The sequence below is a fragment of the Ambystoma mexicanum genome, chromosome 4q, assembly GCF_040938575.1.
Source record: "Ambystoma mexicanum isolate Mex_15411 chromosome 4q, UKY_AmexF1_1, whole genome shotgun sequence".
Classification (NCBI taxonomy): Eukaryota; Metazoa; Chordata; class Amphibia; order Caudata; family Ambystomatidae; genus Ambystoma; species Ambystoma mexicanum.
Genome location: NC_090928.1, coordinates 178,403,923 through 178,423,501, shown reverse-complemented (window position 1 = coordinate 178,423,501; position 19,579 = coordinate 178,403,923). Strand labels below are relative to the sequence as shown.

At 43.3% G+C, this 19,579-nt stretch overlaps 1 protein-coding gene across 5 annotated transcripts in view; it reads left to right on the top strand.

The window, feature by feature from the left end:
• The window catches only part of MAP3K4 (mitogen-activated protein kinase kinase kinase 4), a 516,131-nt gene that overhangs the window by 486,022 nt on the left and 10,530 nt on the right, over positions 1-19,579 (top strand). For all 5 annotated transcript variants that reach the window (XM_069607700.1, XM_069607697.1, XM_069607696.1 and 2 more), the window contains 5 exons: positions 2,902-3,018; positions 14,797-14,956; positions 16,388-16,510; positions 16,657-16,763; positions 17,025-17,204. In XM_069607700.1, the coding sequence (XP_069463801.1) occupies positions 2,902-3,018; positions 14,797-14,956; positions 16,388-16,510; positions 16,657-16,763; positions 17,025-17,204 (687 nt within the window). The remainder of the gene's footprint in view (positions 1-2,901; positions 3,019-14,796; positions 14,957-16,387; positions 16,511-16,656; positions 16,764-17,024; positions 17,205-19,579) is intronic.

The following is a 19,579-nucleotide window of genomic DNA, read 5'->3' as shown; positions in this document are numbered from 1 at the left end:
AAGAGGAATCTTTCTATCACTTGTTTGGAGAGGTGTGCCCTTGATTTAACTTTGTAACAGCAATGACTCTGCCAGAGCCGCTGCTTGGACCCTACTAAAAGGCAAACGAGTACCATTTTGTTTTAGTGCAGTGGTGTGCAACTTGTGCCTGTCCAGATGTTCTGGGCTTCCACTCGCATGGCCCCTCACCAGACCCCACACCACTGATTACGCTCAGCTAGGGCCGATTGGCTCGCCAGATGTTTTGGAGTACAAATCCAAAGGTTGCAGGCCCCTGTATTTATTGCAACCCTCGTCTCTTGAAGGTGGCGACCCGATATAGCATTGTGGGATAAGCTAAAGCCCGTATACTCATAACGTCTACCCACTCCCATCCCGCTTCTGGCCATGGCAAAGGGCGTTGGTCAATGAATCTTTCAAGTGTCCACACATGCTTGGTAACTACAGGCCTAAAGTCATTCGATCCATGATTGGAAAGAGCCCATGTGCTGTGTTTGTTTACTCCAACTTAATCAGGTCAAGTGCACCATGCCCGCTTTTCCCATAAGTCTCAAAGTAGTAAGCATGTTCTCCAGGATTCTAAACTTCATCAGAATTCTGGCGACCCACTGCGTCACTTCTGGATCTCAGACCTGCTTCAGCTGACTCAAGGGTGCCATTTGCTTCTCTCTCAAAGATTCTGTTGCCCATCCGGCTCAAAGAGGCACTCTACTACCAGCTCCTCCCATCGCTCCACGCAACTGTATGGTTTTATCCTAAATACAACAGACATTTCAGCCTTTTATCAGTGTATACAATTGAATCAAATGAGATTTTCTGACAGAGGAAATACGCCCAACACCCTTTCTTATCTGTTTTTTTTTTTGTTGAGCTACAATAACTTAACTTTTTGAATACAATGGGCCCCATTACGACCCTGGCGGTAGGGGGTTAACGGGGCGAGTAGAGCTGCCGGCCCCGTTAACCTCCTACCGCCTCATTACGAGGTCTGCTTGCGGGACCCGCGAGCAGACCAGGATGCTAACGGGCACGTCATAAACGGGCCCGTTGTTAGCATCATCCCCATTCCCATTGAGCCCTATGGGGGCTGAAATGGGGATGTACCGGGTCCACGTTCCCTGAATGGGGAAATACCGGGCCCTCCAAGGTCGGAATGGCCCGGTATTTCCCCATTCAGGGGACCCGGTACCCGGAATGGGAGTAGCACCTCCAGGGTCGTAATGAGGCCCAATGGCTCAAAAAAACTGGGATTGGAGATTGGTTCTGGCAGTGATGGGGAAGCACACACGAGTGGACTAAGAAGACAAAAAATGTGTTACACAAAAGACTGTTTTTTATTTTACATCAAGTTTTTTTTGATTCAGTGGTTATATTTGTAGGTGTCATAGGAAAACAGGGAACAATAGCAGGGAGGAACATGATTTATAATAGCAACTGCTTAATCGCTTGCTTTTAAAAGGGTACGCGTGAAGTTCATGCTGTATAACATGATCCCGCAGCATTCCTTTTAATAAGAAAAGTGCTTCTCTGCTGATATTATCCTCTTACGTCACTGGTGTCAGGTTTTTAATTGAATCACGTTCATTTGGCTTCATTGCTTTTCTTAAAACTGTGACCTCTCTTGGGGAAGTGGAACCTCCAAAGCTCAGTGTTGCGAAAGCTCATTGAAATTATTAGTCCTTCAGTGAAATTACAAGAAAGGCTTGGCAGTAGTGTGTTCATTTGTAGTGTCCAGAAGGTAACACTAAAGGCTCTGTTTATACAATAGCTTGGTGGCTGTTTCCAAGGCTCCCTGCTTTCCATGTTTACTGACACCTAAATACAGACGGAAATCACTCTGTTTCCTTTCAGTATTTATTTGTATTTTAAAAAAAGGGAAGCGGATATACAGTTGTCCTGGTTGGGTCTTTAAGTAGTCAATCATGCATTGCAGGTCAATGGCTGTGCACAGGGGCATAACAGAGGTTGAAAAAGGAATTAAATTAATGTTTACGTTGTTTAAATGGCTGCAGATGGACATACCTTGACTTGTTCTTCAAGATCCAATATCTATGAGCATCCCATTACAGGCATCCAAGTGCCCATGTGTTTTTTTACATGGAAATTAATATGGAAACATACTAGTTGAAACTTATTTTTTTGCTTAGCAGTTAATAAATATGTGGCCAAATACAGATATGACCAAAAAATAAATATGGATAAATACAATTGGAAATAGTGAAAAAATAAATACCATCAAACCAGGAGTCACCTAGAAGATATCCAGGCTCATTCCGAGCCGTGTGCAAGCGCTATTGTGCCATTCCTGCGAGCATGTTATGTATGACTGGAGGAATTGGTTTGGGTTTATTTGACCTAAAACATTTGATCACATTTATTTGACCTTTTCTTCGGTCTAAAATGTGGGGGGAGACCCCGGCAACCCCCACACACTTCCCCTCAACCTAATCTATACCCTTACCCACACCCATATATATAAATTTAATTAAATTGGACAGAAAAAAAGGTTAAAAATATCCGGTCAAATGTTTTTAGGTCAATCATGCCAATACCGAGGAACATGAATGACTTTCCATGTTTTCCGCAAATGCACAGTCCTTTCCGTAAGATAACTTTAATCGCCCTTTGTTTCAGAAATCTTTGAACCCACTAAATACATCATTGCCGTTGTTCCCTCCGCTCAAACCCCTTCCCTTGTCAGATGCAGCATAGTATTGTTTGACTATAGATTCCTGGGGAACGAATCATGTTTATTTTGAAATTGTACCAAGCCCCAAATGCTTTTCGAAATAGGTTTGTGCTGTATGAAATATCAAATAAATGGCAACAACGATAAATGGATTGCTGAAAGTTCTTCCTTGGAAAAGTTAATAACAGGTTTTTCTCTGTTGTATGTGACAGATCCGATTTCAGCCAAACGACCATAAAACCATCAAGGAAACTGCGGATGAACTGAAAATCTTTGAAGGCTTGAAACATCCAAATTTGGTTCGTTACTTCGGAGTGGAGCTTCATAGGGTAAGTACCAGCCGATTGTCCATTTCAAAGGATTCGAAGAGCAGGGGCGATGCTTGGGTTGAGCCCTGTCCTCAGGACAATAGAGTGCTTGGCAGGGTTCTTCACCTAGGCATGCAAAGCAGTTAACCTATCCTAATTATTCTCACCATGATCTATTACATTAAAAAGTTGAACATCGCCCTTGGGATTGACACATTCACAGGGAGCCTGTGCGATCTGCCAGCTGATGTGACCAGTTTATACCCATGGACAGCATTGCAAGCCCCAGCTGAATGACCTGGTGTTGGTGTCTGTCGCTATAGCTTTTGTGGCATTGTCAGAAATGTATGTACTGGGGGGGTGTTTCTGCTGAAGGCAGGTCCAAGTCCAGGCTGTGCACAGAGCAGACGTGGCCCGCCTGAAAATAATAGATGTTCATTACAATCAGGAGGTTTATTGTTTAAAACATTTCTTTATCTATTTCTCTGTCTGTGAAAGCAAGGAAGACTTTGTCCGAAAGTGGAGGACATTTAAATTTAAGGAACAAGTAAAACATGTCTTAGTCTTCTTTCATGGTTTAATTTGATATTACCATGAGCACTTTCCAGTTGCAAATATTTTCCTAAGTTAGATGGGAGTCCTGAAACCTTTCAATCTCTTGTCATCCTCTGCAAAATTAAAGTACCTAGTGCTACCTGAGCAGAATGCAATGTTTGGGGTTTCTTCTGGCCCATTTTATGGGACCCCTAAACTTTGTTTTTCCCCATTTGGCTTTTCTGAGCCTTTACCATATTTGTGATGTCAGACTGACTTCTGTTGACTTCCCCCCGTTACTGCAGCCCTTTTTAGTGTACGTGTCCTATGGTAGCCCAAATGGCTCCTAGGACAGGGGTGCTTTTTGAGTGGCCCATTTTTATCCTAGGGAATCTGTCACCCTTCAAATGTGTGTTGGCGCAGGCTGGTGGCCGCGGTAACTTGGATTTGCCTTGTGCAGGATTGCAGCCAGTGTCTTAGTAGCTCAATGTTCCATTATTTTAGCCATTGGGGTACTTGTGCATTCTACTTCTGCCCATTTTCCTTTGGTCCCAGGGGTCCATTAGGCAGGATTACAATGGCCACTGTATTGATGTGGGCTCACTCTAAACCCAGCCCCTCATGCTCTATTGTTGTCTAAATGCCCTTAGCCTGGTTTCCTGCCCCAGAAATGGCCTGCACACATCCTGTGTGGGTGTAACAGAGTATTTGACCGTTTTTGAAGCCAGTCCGATTGGCTGGCCATCAAAACCTGTGTGTGATAGGCGAGCTGGCTTAGGCAAGCAAATGAGTGTGCATTTCTAGGGGAGATCTCTCCTTTTCCTCAGATTCTTATCTGAATTGATGGAGGATTTCCACACCACAGAGGTTTGGCCATTCTGGCTGAGCCCTCTGGTCCATTTGTCTTTAGCAATATTTTCTTTTTTCTTCAAATTATGTTTTCTATAAATGTTTGTCTTGTACAGACAATACAAGAGAACAACAGTAGGTAGCTCTGACAATGTGCAATCACAGCCACTCAAGAATATTTAGCAACAAACAGAATACAACCATGAGAGTATTCATCAATTAGTGGGTGGGGGCCTCGATGGTAGAAACAGAAAGGATAATGCATTCCTAAGGTGGCACCACAGGACACGCCCGTTATGGTGGAGCAAGTCAACACTGAGTCCTTCTGGGCCCCCCCCCCCGGCATAATATGGTAAGATTGTGACAACGTGGCATGGTAAGGGAGCCGACAAACATCGAGAAACAGTACTAAACAGCAAAAGGACGTCTGGTTCTCAACATCAACCACGCTGTGTCAAGGGATGGAAAATGTGGCTTCAGGTCCCTCACACAGTGTCTTTGCCAGGAGGCTTCTCCGTGATGATGGATTTCAGCAGCTTGTCAGCACTTTGCGTGTCCCAGAATAGATACTCCTTACCCTTCCAGGAAACCCTAAGCTTTGCTGGCTGGAGCAGTCCCGCCTTGACGCCACTTTCAAGAAAGGGTTTATCATATTGAGCAACCTCCTTCTCTTTTCTGTTGCAGGTGAGACAGGGAATTGATGGATTCTGTGGCCCAGGTACTCTTAAGTTTTTTTCATTGCTGCCGCCCTCAGGATCCCATCCCTATCGCATAAATCGCTAAGCCGGACCAGGATTGTGGACCCCCCCAGCCAATGCCTGCATCTCTATGGAGGTCGACGATTTAAGCCTATACCACTTTTCAACATAGATTGAGTCTTCTTCCAACTCCTGGTCCAACACCTCCGGGAGCCAGGTAGTGACAAAGTATATCTGGTCCGACCCTTACACTCCCGTTGGGAGTCCAATGATCCGCAACTGAGGGGCCCGCACTGCATTCTCAAGGATTTCAACTCTTATTTTCCATTGCCCTGTTACCTCTTGCCACCACCTCAAGCTCCCGGCTGATTTTCTGTACTAGAGGGAGAGTCTAAGAACACTGATTGTCCAATTTGCTAGTCCTTTGTTCCAGCATGGTGGATCTTGCCTCCAGCTGGGTCACCCTCTCTGTTAGCTTATCACACTTCCTTTCCAGGCTGGAGATTGATTGCTCTATCCGTCCTAGAGCAGCCATAACGGAATCCTGGGACGCCTGGCTACGCAGCCGACTATGGGACACAAAAATAGTCCAGGTCCTCCGGGACAGAATCTTTTTTTTCCTTTCCACGCTGCCATGCTGCCTGTTGATTTTAGTTAAGCTCCAGACCACGACTCACCCGGCACGCACATATGGTGCACTCCCGCCGCTCGGCCACTTCGCCCGACTCCCGTTTTCAGCACTGCCCGCTGCGAGCTAGATCTCTGCGCCCGAGGGGCCAATCTCTCTGCTTTTTCACCTGATGAAGCATCGCAGGTTATGGAACGACCCACACCAGCCTCACTGCTTCAAAATGCCACAGAACGGCCCCTGCGGTGTAGGCCCTGCTTCCTGGTCTGGAGCTTCGCAGTGGAGCTGCCATCTTGTTCAGGCTATCTAGCGCCCCCGTCTTTGACCATTTTTCACCTGAAGGCTGCTTGACATCCTGGGCTGTCCGTCGTCCTCCTCCCAGTCCTTCCTGCTGGCCCGACTGGCTAGAATAGCTGTGAATTCCTGCAGGTATGCACCTCCTCCACCCCCTTCCCCCCCCCCACTATCCTGAAATCCTGTTGGACCAAGCGCCTCAAGGTGGAAGTCTAGGTAAGGGATTACTTAGAAAAGCGGTGGGTCCCCACTTTACTCGACTTCAATTCCATCTTGGTTCAGCCTGTGTCGCCTCCATCCGTTGCTCATGTGCTGGGCCCATTCTTTGCTGGTTGGCTGCCCCACTTGCCCATCAAGCTGCCAAGATCCTCTTGATCTGGTTCGTACATCTATCTGGTGTCTTCTCTGTCATTGCTTCTGATTTTGGCTAGTGTCATATGTAGTATTCTAATGATGGCTCTATCTCATGAAAGCTTGTGGCTCCTTTAGCTTGCGGCTTCCATCCAGTGTGTGTGAGAGAATGCAGAGAGGTATGACGTGAGACGGTTGAGAAGGGATGTCGAGTGAGGGTGGAGGCTGCTGTGCGGGGCGCCGGTTACATTGATGAAGATAATTGTATGCGAGTAAATAAAGAGCAAGTTATAACTTTTTATCGTGTAGTCGCATACCTCAAATGGCGATGAGGATGCCGGCGCCTTGAGAACCCACGGGCCGACTTGGGTGAAAGCAGCAACAGCAGCTGATTTTATTGGAGTTGTGACGTTGCCGGCACACTTCGGGAAATAACGGAGAGCGGATGCTCCGAGCCGCTGCACCACGCCCTGCAGGCTTGTGCTGTAAGGGAGAGCAGGCTCACTTTGGGAAATAACGTAGAGCGTATGCTCCGAGCTGCTGCGCCACACGGTGCAGGCTTGTGCTGCAGTAGAGCAGACGCTACGAACTAATGCGTTGGCAGTGCGTTGGTTTGTGCAGACAGTCGGGTCCACAGTTGTGTTGAGCTGTGCTCCGCCCCGTGTGACAGGTTGCGTGTCATTACAGCGTGTTTGGCACAGTAGAGGAAAGGACCCGTAATAATCCAAGTCACATGATCTGCCTGACATCTAGGCAGAATGAGGAGTAGACGGTGATCCACTCCTCCTCCTCACAGTACTTGGAGGAAAATATTGTATACAATTGACAAATAAACCGATTTTAGCAATTCCAAGAGTGTACACAGGAAACATTTACATAACAAGAAGATACAAGAGTTTAATACTGCAGGATGCTGCAAGGCATCAGCATACAACCGCCGGCAAGTTTTCTTCCAACTCCTGGTCAACCAGTGGTCCTGTGGTCAGAATGGAAAGAGTTCTGGTTAAATTATATTCAAGCTGTAGAACAGGAGGAACTCACATCCCGGAAAAAGAGGTTGCTACTGCTACACGCATTGGGGTTGGAAGGACAAAGGAAGTTCAGAGAATTGCCAGAATTAACCGTGGATGAAGATGGTGACGCGGATGAACATGATAGAGCTATTAGGCAATTGGACAAGTATTATGCTCCAGAAACCAATGTAGCTATAAACAGGTACAAGTTCTATACTAGAGTGCAGAAAGAACATGAGAGCAATGAAGAATATGTTTCTGCATTGAGAGTACTGTCACAGACATGCCAATTTGGCAACGGCATCACCCTGGATGAGTTGATCAGAGATCAAATTATTATCCACTCGAAAGATAACATTATTCAGGACAGATTATGGATGGTGGGCAACCCATCCCTACCCGAAACCATAGCCATAGCAAAGCGAGTGGAACACACTCAATTGTGTTCGAAGGAGATGAGAAGCAAGAAAGAAGAAGCTGTACAAAGTATGCAAAAACATAGCCAGAGCAGCAAGGAAATACAAGAGAAGGAAACAGAAGAGCAAGCTCAGGTGAATGTAATTCGAACTTAAGACAGAGGTGGGACGAATGTTAAGAACAAAGAGAAAGGTGAAATCAATGCAGGACGAAATAACAGAATGAAGAATTTTGAGCAAAAAGGGAATTCATATAGAGGAAATAATTGGGTGAAGAATGAACCCAGGGCTCAAAATGATCAAAGGGTTCAGTATAACCAACAGAGGGAAGGAGACAGATGTTATAATTGTCGCTGTTACGTGTAGAAGGAGGAAGAAAGTCTCTGCCATAAATGAAGAAGAAGAGGAATCGGATGAAGAGAGTGTTCCTGATACGAGAACCACCTAATGGAGAATTTAAATGCCCGAGTTGTGATGTATTCCTGGACAACTGGAAACTCAAGGTGAAAGTGGATAGTTGTTCGCCATTGACAATTATCACAAAGAAAACATGGACAAATTTAGCAAAACGTGGCCTCAAAACTAAGATGGAAGCATCAGACATATTAAATCCTGGTGGGTTTGAGGGATCCAAAATCAAGATGATTGGTTGGTTCTCGAGTATTATTCAATTCAAAGACAGACGGTCTCAAGTAAAAGTATACGTAGCAGAAAAAGGAGTAGACGTTTTGGGGTGGAGAGATCAAGCTGGACTGAGAATCAGGTTGGATCCATGTAATGAAGAGCAGGTCTTGGTTGTCAATAAGAGTCAAGCACGGGAAAGTAAGGAAGTCAAGGAAAAAGAGCAAGGAAAAGCTGTAAAATTAGGGTTGTTAAAAGATTTTTCACACAGAATTCGCCTCAAGAAGGGAGCGATACCTGTTAGGCACACAAAATCCAGGCCCATTCCGTTTGCTATTGCTGAGGAATAGATTTTATTAGAAACTGAAGGAGTTATAGAGAAAATTGAGTCATCCGAGTGGGTGAGCCCTATTGTAGTTGCATTGAAGAAAAATGGCAAACCTAGGATTTGTGTGGATTTGAGAGACGTCAACAAGAACATTATAACAGATGTTTTTCCACTTCCTATCATATCTGAAATGTTGAATCGTATTGATAATGCTGATGTATTTTCTACTTTGGACCTATCGAGCGCTTATCATCAGATATCTTTAACAGAAGATTGTAGAGACATTACAGCATTTGTTACACCTCCTGGGTTGTATTGATACAAACGTATGCCATTTGGACTAGCGTCTGCAGCAGCAGTATTTCAAAGAATTATGACACGTGTGTTGAAGGGTCTGAGTGGAGCGCTTGTATATCAAGATGATATAATAGTATTTGGCAAGGGATCTGTGGAGCATGATGGGAGATTGAAGGAAGTGTTGAAGAGGTTAGAAGAAGTTGGTTTGAAAATTGAGATTAGCAAATGTAAATTTGGATTAGAGGAGGTAGAATATTTAGGGCATGCAGTGAATGGTAAGGGTTTTAAACCCAAAAGAGATGCCTTGGAAGCTATCAAGGAGTCACCAGAAGCTAAAAACAAGGACGAATTAAGGTCGTTTTTTGGGGTTGTATGAATATTACAACAGATTTGTAAGGAATTTTGCAGTACAACGGAACCGTTGAGAAAATTGTTAAAAAAGGATGCAAAATTTGCTTGGAGTGATGAATGTAGTGAGGCAGTTAAAAGTAAAAAAGGAGGAATTTGCAATTCTGTAGAATTGGGAGGATTTGTTTATGGGAGGCTGACCAAGATCACAGTGGATGCTAGTGGGAACGGTTTAGGAGCAGTGTTAACACAGATAGATGAGGATGCTAATGAGAAAACTATCAGTCATGCTTCAAGGGCCATCTCAGAAACAGAAGGCAGATATTCTGTAATCGAAAAGGAATTGTTGGCATGTTCATGGGCAGTGAACTATTTCAGAAAATATTTGTGGGGAAACAAATTTATAATTCAAACTGACCACAAACCTTTGATAGAAGTTCTCACCGTGAGAGGGATGTGTAAAGCCTCACCGAGATTAGCTAGACTCAGTTTAAAATTACAAGAGTACAATTTTTCTGTGAGATATGTGTCAGGGAAGAGGAATATCATTGTTGATTATTTATCTAGATTGCCTTTGAAGAGTGATGAAGCAAGTGCAGATCCAGATGAGGAAATAGTGGCAGTTATTTTTGAGGTCACGTCCAAGGAGATGTGGATGGAAGAATTGGCTAAAGATGATGAGTTGCAAGAGATAAGAAGGTACACAGAGTTTGGTTGGCCTGAAAAAAGTTATCAGCGAAGGTTGTAGGAGATATTGGGAGATTAAGGATGAATTGTCGATGGAGGATGGATTTCTAGTGAGAGGAGATTAATTCCTGGAGTGAGCTTATTGAGAAGGCGCACCAATGCCATCATGGCATCACAGGCACTAAGAATAATGTGCGGTTGAAATACTGGTGGCCAGGCATGGATATTATGATTGAGAGGTTTATCAGAAATTGTTGGCCATGTCAGAACAGTGATAAGAGTTGTAGGATTGTCAAGTCCAGACCAATTAACATTGACAAAGGTGATGCACCATGGGAGATGCTTGGAATTGATATAATTGGACCGTATTTGAAGTTGTTTGGAGAGAAAAAGTTCCTGATTGTGTTAGTGGATTATTACTCAGGGTGGGTAGAAGTCAAAGCGGTGAAGAAAATTGATACAGATGAGATAATAAAGTTCTTAATGCAGATATGCAGAAGGGAAGGATTTCCTAAAATAATAATAAGTGATAATGGAGTTCTGTTCAGAAGTAGTGAAATTAAAGAATTTGCCAAGAAGACGGGAATTAAATGGAGGTTTTCGTCATTATACCATCCACAAACCAATGGGTTGGTGGAGAGATACAACCGTGTAATTGTAGAAGCAGTGGAACTGGAGTTGAGTAACACTATACCGGTTGATGAGGTTCTTAAGGAGAGGATATGGAGTACTAGGATGTCAGTTAAAAGAGGAATGGAGGTTTCACCTTTTGAATTAATGAGGGGGAGAGCTCCCAATATGTTACTTAATCCGGAATGGGTTAATCAAAGAAAGGGTTTGAGTACAGGGTCACAAAGTCATGGCAAACATCAAGAACTACATAATTTACATAATATACCTATTGAAAAGTTTAAATTGGGAATACTGCCGGGAGACTTCGTACGAATCAAGTTTGGACGGAATGTTAAGAAGGGAGACTCTAAATACAGCAGGCCTGTCAAGGTGATACAAGTGTTCAGGAGAGCGGTTAGAGTTGCAGGAGGATCTGTATGGAATATGGATAGAGTTGGTAAATGGATGTGGAAAGGTAATAAGAGGGGACACATGCAAGTCAAAGTGGAGAGACGAGGGAGTGATTTATTTGGGGATGAATATATTCTAAATAGAAATGATATGGTGGTTTGGGAAGACATGCTGGTGAAGATATGGTTCAGCGACAACAAGGAGAGGAGGTGATTGGAAGAAGGAGTGTGCGTAGTTCAAGAGAGAGGAGATTGCCGTTTTGGTCTAGGGATTATGACTTGTAACATATTTTATATTGCATTTAGCCATGTTATTCCGTTGGTTCCCTTACAGCTTTACAAATATGCATTCATTCATAATGTAATATTATTAATTAGGTTTTCCACATATGTAGTAACCTTCTAGTTGTTATTTAAGGTTGGGTTTATCGTAAGTTCTTAATTTCATTTAAAATGTTTAGGGGGGGTGATGTAGTATTCTAATGATGGCTCTATCTCATGAAAGCTCGTGGCTCCTTTAGCTCGCGGCTTCCAGTCAGTGTGTGTGAGAGAATGCGGAGAGGTATGACGTGAGACGAGGAGACGGTTGAGAAGGGATGTCGAGTGAGGGTGGAGGCTGCTGTGCGGGGCGCCGGTTACATTGATGAAGATAATTGTATGCGAGTAAATAAAGAGCAAGTTATAACTTTTTATCGTGTAGTTGCATACCTCATCATAATTTTGTCTACACAGATTAATCTACTTTTCTTCTGACTGGGGCGTTGCTGGTCCAGGGTTCAAGGGCCTGAGTACCAGATCCTGTCTCCAGGCCTCTAAATGTAGCCCTGCACTCGGCTGTCTTTTCCGAGCCAAATCCTGAGGGACGGCACTGGGAGTATCTCTGCCCAGTTCATGATATATTCTTCAGCATCCTCTTCATGTTGCCCTGGGTCCTAAAGTGGTGGGATGTTTTGGACCCCTCCACCTCCACAAGCAGGGTTCACCATCTTCTTGCATTGGCCCAAATACTGCCTTGCTCCCTTCCTTCTCTGGTTGGCTGAGTCTAAAACCCTCTGGGGTTGGTAGCATCTTGGTCCTCAGCTGTGAGGTAGAATATGTACTTAGCTGGCTTCATCCCATAACCACGGCTTGCCTTTGGACTTTGTTTGATTAATTCCTATGCAGAACTTCTACAAATCTTTCAACATCTAAAGTGACTACAAAGGGGTACTTCCCTGAACTTTGACATTTTTCATGGGCCCCCTTAGGTCCCTAGAAGTTTACACCAGAGATCAGATTTTTAGCAATTTCCACATGTGTACTGCAGATTTAAATGCATTAAGTAACTGCAGTGGACTGCTGCCACAGAAATGTGTTAAGCTACTGTTTCATAATATGGTTATATTGTAGCTATCTCTTTCTGGGAGCGTGATTAGACCAGATCTGTCTGACAATGTAAGTCTAACCTTATACTGAATCTTGGTATCCCTCTAGGGGGCCACATGTGTTTACCCTTACTCACCATCGAGACTACTGTACTCTTAGTCTGCTTCCCACAGCCCTCCATATTCAAAGGATGATTAGCCAAACTGAGAAAACTGCACAGAAACAAATGTGCCAGGGTACATGCTCAACAAAGCTTGTTGTCCAAAGCACTGTAGATGAATGCTTTTGCCAACAAATGGCAACACCCAACCTAATTAGTGACTTATTGATTTCAGGTGGAATGCTTCCTTGTTGCTTTAAACTCTAATACAGTTTTGGGAAATGGGGTCATTTAGCAGTAACTCAGGTCTTCCGGACGCAGGCTGCTAAGTACATCAAATATAGGGATGGATGAATAATACCCCCGCCCCCTCCCACTTGATGGGAATGATTTCTGCTCTCACTGGAAGAATCCACAGAGGGCCATGAGGAAACATCAGGAGGTCTTAATGCCACATTGGTGGGCCGCGTAAAATGGCATCCGATGCAGTCTTTTCAATGGATGCAGCACCTTCTCCACTAGCTGAAGAGGAAGGAGTGGAAGCAGTATCTGCCCATCCCATCCCAGCACAGCAGATATTCCACGCGGGTGGACATGTTGTTCTGTTTGAGGTTGAAGAAATGTCTTCCCTAACAACTAAATATTTGATTCACTTTCTTTGAGGGGGGTTAGGGAGATTTTTCCACAGACCGCTCGTGAGGGGTGTGAACCCATGTATCGACTAGTAAGACTGGGTTACCAACAGAGGTTAGACGAAAGGAGAAATTACATACAGTAATGTTCTTTCTATGGATTCTTCTCCCGCAGATTCCTCATCTGATAGATCTACTAATCGAGAGCTGGATGAGGATATAGAGCTGGATGAGGATATCGATCAGATGAGGAATCTGCAGGAGAAAAGCAATCCATTGAACTATTCTATGGCAGAGTAGTCAGGATCCACACAACGGAAGAAGGAAGGCTGGTGGTAAGGTACAGTTAGTCCCAATATACAATATATACCCAAAGGGAATAACAATACACAGCTATACTAAAAAATATACACTATCACAGAGTTACACAAAAGTCACTAGAAGTTCAAATAAGTACTATCAGTTTAAGACACCCACAGTAAAATACAGAGTAGTTAGAAAATCAGTAAAAGCACCTACTGATGACCCTTTCCATTCCTCCAGCTATATGTAATAACCAGCCGTACACATTATAATGCTAAGGGTGCGGAGAAAAATAGGTCTCTGGGCAACAAAAGATCATATTATATAATTCTATTCGGAATCAATAATAGCAACAAAGGAAAAGGCCCTGTAATCCCTTCTTTAGTAGAATGCGGAATTACCACTACACATGTACATACTGCCTAAAGGGAGATAAAGGTATGCTATTGGTTTTTTCTACAATGTTCTCAACTATTTATTTATTTGCCTCCCCTCATTTGAGATTATAATTCAAATGTTTGTTGCCACTCCAGTTGCAAAATATTTTCATAGAACTGAGAGTACTATACCCAATATTAACAGTCACACACTCGAGCATCATCCGATTCTCTCTCAATGAGAGAAATATCATGAGAAGTTGAAATGTGGTTCGATAAATTCCGAAAACTAGCTAACAGCACATTATTCCTGTGTGTCTCCCTGAAATATACTTACGCATCTTGGGCTGGCTGCCCATGTACTTCATTTAGGATTCCTAGGGACTGTATGTGTGGATGTGTTGGTATATTGCTTTGCTTGATATTGAAATCACTGTGTCAGTAATTTGCTGTTTTAGTGTAGCAGCTGTCACATACAATTCATTCAATTCATCAAGGGAGATGGCAGGCAGCCTCTCTATCTTGCCTTTTCCACCCAGGCAGAGATCCATATCTAAACAAGGCAGGCTGGAAAGGAACAGTAAAGCTAGAATGCAAAGGGATGTGTTATAAAGTGTTAACAAATGCAGGAATATTTGCCAACCGATTCTTGTGCAGCGCAAACTATAGCGAATGTTGTTTACATGGAGTAGCTAGGTAGGATTTTCCTGTTATTTTCTTTAATTCTCATGTATGACTGCTTGATGTCATGTAATGTGCTGGCACATTCTCTTGAAGCAGTAATGTGTTTATTTAGGTTGGGGTCTCTTCAAACCCAATAAATGTACACATTTTGCAGAGTTGTATAAAACAGCGGCCATAGCTTGCAGAAAGAATCCAAGAGACCTTAAACTAAGTGACCGTGCCAAACAAGTTGACTTTGGTTTCTCCTGATAGGAAGAAATGTTTATCTTCATGGAGTACTGCGACGAGGGAACTCTGGAGGAAGTGTCGAGGCTGGGCCTTCAGGAGCATGTCATCCGTCTGTACTCGAAGCAGATCACCATCGCCATAAATGTTCTTCACGAGCATGGGATCGTGCATCGAGACATCAAAGGTATGGTGTGGAAGCTGGCCTTGCACTCTGCACGTAGCACACAGCTCTTTGGTCTTTTACAGTCCAGTCTGTTCACAAGGATCATGTAATTAGTATTCATTTGATAGTCTCAACCAGGGCTGATAAGTAGAGTGTCACTGGTGTTTCTGCTTAGAATCCTTTTATCTTCTCATTTAGGTCCATTGATTGGAGTGTTTTTTAATATGATGAAGCTTGTAAAACAAATCATGTTTTCGCTCATCAGATAGTTGGTTATCAACTCTGCAGCCCCGGGAATATTTGCATTCCTTCAAAGTTAGTTTGACTCGCCTCAAGCACATTAGTGGCGCCTATTATCAAAGAGGCTTCCCAACAAGAGTGCAGTCTACTGAGTTACAAAATATGGTACTGTCATTCTTTGTTTTTTATCATCGTCAAAGGTGTATCATTGCCGTAACTGTTGCATCCCAAACATTTCATTTTCATTCTATAGTTTAATGCCCTTTGTCTTCATTATGATATAAAACTGGCATAATTCCCTGTACTTGGTTTTTATCCCTTGTTAGGAATTCCTCTTTGTCTGGCAGTACAGCAGACAGCTTGGCCTGTTTAGCAGTCTGTGCTTTCTTTTCATCCAGTAGTAAAATATTGCACTGGGCAGAGGAAGGAGGCGGTAATTCTCACATACCTGCCCTCACCACCACACCCCACCCATTGGATACCTCTTTGTTCTCCTCCTAGGAGGGTCAGCTAAGCCTTCAGAGGGAATTCCACATACTGGCAAGTTCCCCAACATGTTTCCCCATAAGCGTAGCTCCTACTAAGACCAGTAAAGTATTTCCCTTAATCTGAGCATTTTTCCCCAGGCTCTTGCTGGGTCTGCAATTGCAAGTTGCCTTACAACGTCATGAGAGGCAGAAACCATGGTGAATGGATATGGGGCACAGAGCTCTTGATTGTTCATATTCCATGCACGAGAAAGCCATCCAGTCCTGTTTTTCCCCCTTGGAATTCTGGGAGAAAGAACTAGAAATCCCAGAACTCCTACGGAAAAAATAAGAAGGCCTGAGTGACTTTCTCACACATGAAATTGGAAAATGGAGAACTGTGGTGGTTTGGCCACGTGGGGAGCGATTAGTTTGTTCAGCTCTGTCAGTCTGTCTCTAATTTGTATAGGTGGGCATAAATATAGTTCACGCCCCACCAGTAACTGTTACTACCCAATGCAACTATGGTTTCCATTCACCCATTCTTAAATGTGTGCCAAATGCTCGCTCTTGCTTTAAGTGAAACATTTTAATTTGGAAGGATCAACCTGTTAGCGCTTGGGACAAGAATATAGCTTGGCACAAGGCTTTAGCAGCCTCCTCCTTGCGTTCGTTTTGTGATTTTATTTTGTGTGGGTTTGTGATTTTATTTATTATTCATCTGCAAAGTGTTGGGTTTTCACAGGCGCCAATATCTTCTTGACCTCCTCTGGACTGATTAAACTGGGCGACTTTGGCTGCTCAGTCAAGTTGAAGAACAATGCACAGACCATGCCCGGAGAAGTGAATAGCACTCTTGGAACTGCTGGTAAGAAACAGGAAAAAAAAATTGATATAGCTACCAATCTAAAAAAATACAATTAGAACATAAAAAAACTAAAGTGAAGGATTCATTTGAGTTGTTGTTGGGCTATTTTTAAGTGCTTCTTCAGTGTATGCTTTGTTGTCTCGCAGCATATATGGCTCCAGAGGTCATCACGAGAGCGAAAGGAGAAGGTCATGGCCGTGCAGCCGATATCTGGAGTCTGGGCTGTGTTGTGATTGAAATGGTCACTGGCAAGGTACATTTTAAGATATCATCACTTGCTTTTACCAAGTATTTTTTTTATTGGAATCTAAATGATTTAGTGCTAAATAATTGCTTTTTGTAGGTATTGGAATCTTATGTGAATATAATCTGTCTCTTTGATTATTTTTGTTCTTCGGATTTCAATTCCTTACTCTCTTCTGGTTGTATTTTCTAGAATCTAGCGTTCTTCTGAAGGACCAACATGGATTGTATGTTCATACATTCATCTTGTGTTTGTGTTGCTCTGTTGCAGAGACCGTGGCATGAATATGAACACAACTTCCAAATTATGTACAAAGTTGGAATGGGGAATAAGCCTCCAATCCCAGAAAAGTTCAGTCCAGAGGGAAAAGATTTTCTTTCTCACTGCCTGGAAAGCGAGCCAAAGATGCGATGGACGGCTAGCCAGCTCCTCGATCATCCGTTTGTCAAGGTGCGTACCACAATTTCCCTTTTCAACAAATATCAAACCGGGTACCGGTGAGCTTTCAATGCCTACGCCAGGAAAGTGTTTTACAATGGTCCTCTTGATGCTCATTGCACACTGTTTTGTTTGTAATGGAAGCACGTGAAACAGGAAAGGGTTGATAGGTGTTTAGAATTGATATTGTCCTAAACATTCAGGAATTGGCTGTGCAAGTTTTTCAATATTTTCATTTTGCATGATTTGGAACTTTAACACAACGAAAATTTTCTTCAGACTATATATCTAACAATAGCAGGTAACAAACAAAGGGGTACCTATTCTGATATTCACGTGAACATCTTAACCATACTAGACTATGTAATAAAAATGTCATACTAATTATTAAGCTTTTTTTTCATTGATGTGATTTAGTTAAAAACAAAAATCTTTACACATCACAAAACAAATACCCTCATAAAAATAGAATCTGCATATTGTAATAACTTAACCATATATACAATAGAGACTTAATAGGATTATCTTGAAGACCACAGTGGTCCATATTTCAGGCTGGCATAGACCAGTAAAGGGGGTTGAGGAGAACTTTACCCTTGGCTTTCAGCAGCACGCTGTTTAATTATTAACTTGTAGCATTATAAAGCAAATACTCATGCGAATTATTCTGCCATCCCTGAAGAATGCATGACCTACATCCGACCAATCTCGTTGAAAGATTTTTTTTTTTTTTAATAAACCGCCTCCGTTCAGCCCAAAGAATAACAGTGAGTCAGATTGAAGTGGGTGACGTCTTTCACATTTAGTTCGTTTTACTAATTGAGCATGATCAAAGACAAGATGGTCTATTTGACCGTTTTGAGACTCTAGCAAAGGCTAAGTGCCCCCGATTCAGCGTCATCCGGTCTTTTGTTGGGACTGTTCCATTGTCTGCTTTGGCAGGTCAGGAAATTGTCGCTGTACAGCCATTGTGAATCGCCTTTGCTCTGGGTGTCGATTGTTCAGTTCCCCAGTCTCTATGCATGGTGAAACCATCATCACAGGCGGAATGGCTCTCCGTAATTTACATCTTTGTTCTAAATACTTAGCCCCATAGTATTTCTCAGTAGTTTTATCTACCCCATGGCCATCCTGTATGACGCGGTTTGCCACATCTTCATCAGTTGCCTCCGTTCTGCACCCACAGACTGCTTTCGAATTGTGAGCAGCACCATGCTCCCTATTTTTGATAGATCCTTTTCCAACAAGGGGAAGTGAGCCATCTGAAACCTTAATGCCTCTGCCAATTGTTACTTAAAGAGGCGAGTGAGGAAGCAAAGTGAAATCGTGTTTCAAAAGTGTGCCATGCATTTTTTATTTTGAAAGTACATTTCTTTTATCAGCACACACTTTATTCCTTAGGTTGACATGTATAATCCTTTATTATTCCACTTGCTAGATACTAGATTGCTAACTATTCTGTAATGTAACCTGGTCTTTTATAGGGCGACTTGTACTACTTTGGTGACTTCTTGGCACTATGTTCTGTAAAAGAGTAGGTGGGTTTAAGGGTTGGTAGGGGAAGGAGAGGCGAAACCGGAGGGGTTGATGCGTCCAGATCAGAAGCACCCATTTGCTGCCTGCCAGTATGATTCTTGGTGAATTGGGACTCACAGGCTTTATCTTGCATTGGTTGTGCACCTCCCCTGTTGTTATTTACTCGATTTCTTTCCAACAAGTTCTGCCGGTCGGTGGTTCTGTGGAGGGGCGGTACCGGTAGATGATGGGGGTTTTGGCATTGGAGTTGCAATATTGCAGTGACCGGCGAGGGACATCGTTTTCTGGTTGATGTGTGTAGTGCATAATGGAAAGTGATTGGAGCGCTTGGTTGTTGACAGACATCCATGGCTGCATGATTGCTCGTCGGTTTGAAGCTAGTATTTACAGTGTTCCAGTATTTTCCTAGAAATTATGGCTCCATAGTCCAATCTGGAAGGGACAGAAGGGTAGAAAATCCCCACCCTAAATGGGGGTTTGAAACAGCTTAGTATTAGTAAAACAGCTGGAACCAACCATAGTCCAGCAGTACAGACATAGCGTCAACTTTGAGTGTTCAGCTCGCCTACCACAGATCTGATCACTTGAAAGGTCTATGTGGAAAATGCCCAGACCTGAGAAAGGACACTGAACTGTACTCCGCCTGTTTTCTTCTTCAGCATAGCTGCCTTTGTATTTTTCTACACGGTGTGCCATCATTGTTATATGGTCTGCTTGCAGGTTGCTCGCTGAGGGTGGACAGCTGATGTAACGATTGTAACTGTGGCATCCTAAGCAGGTATGAAAGTTGGTGCCAATTGCTACAGGAACAGCGTGCTGCAGAGGCATAGACTTATAGGAGTGGGGCAACC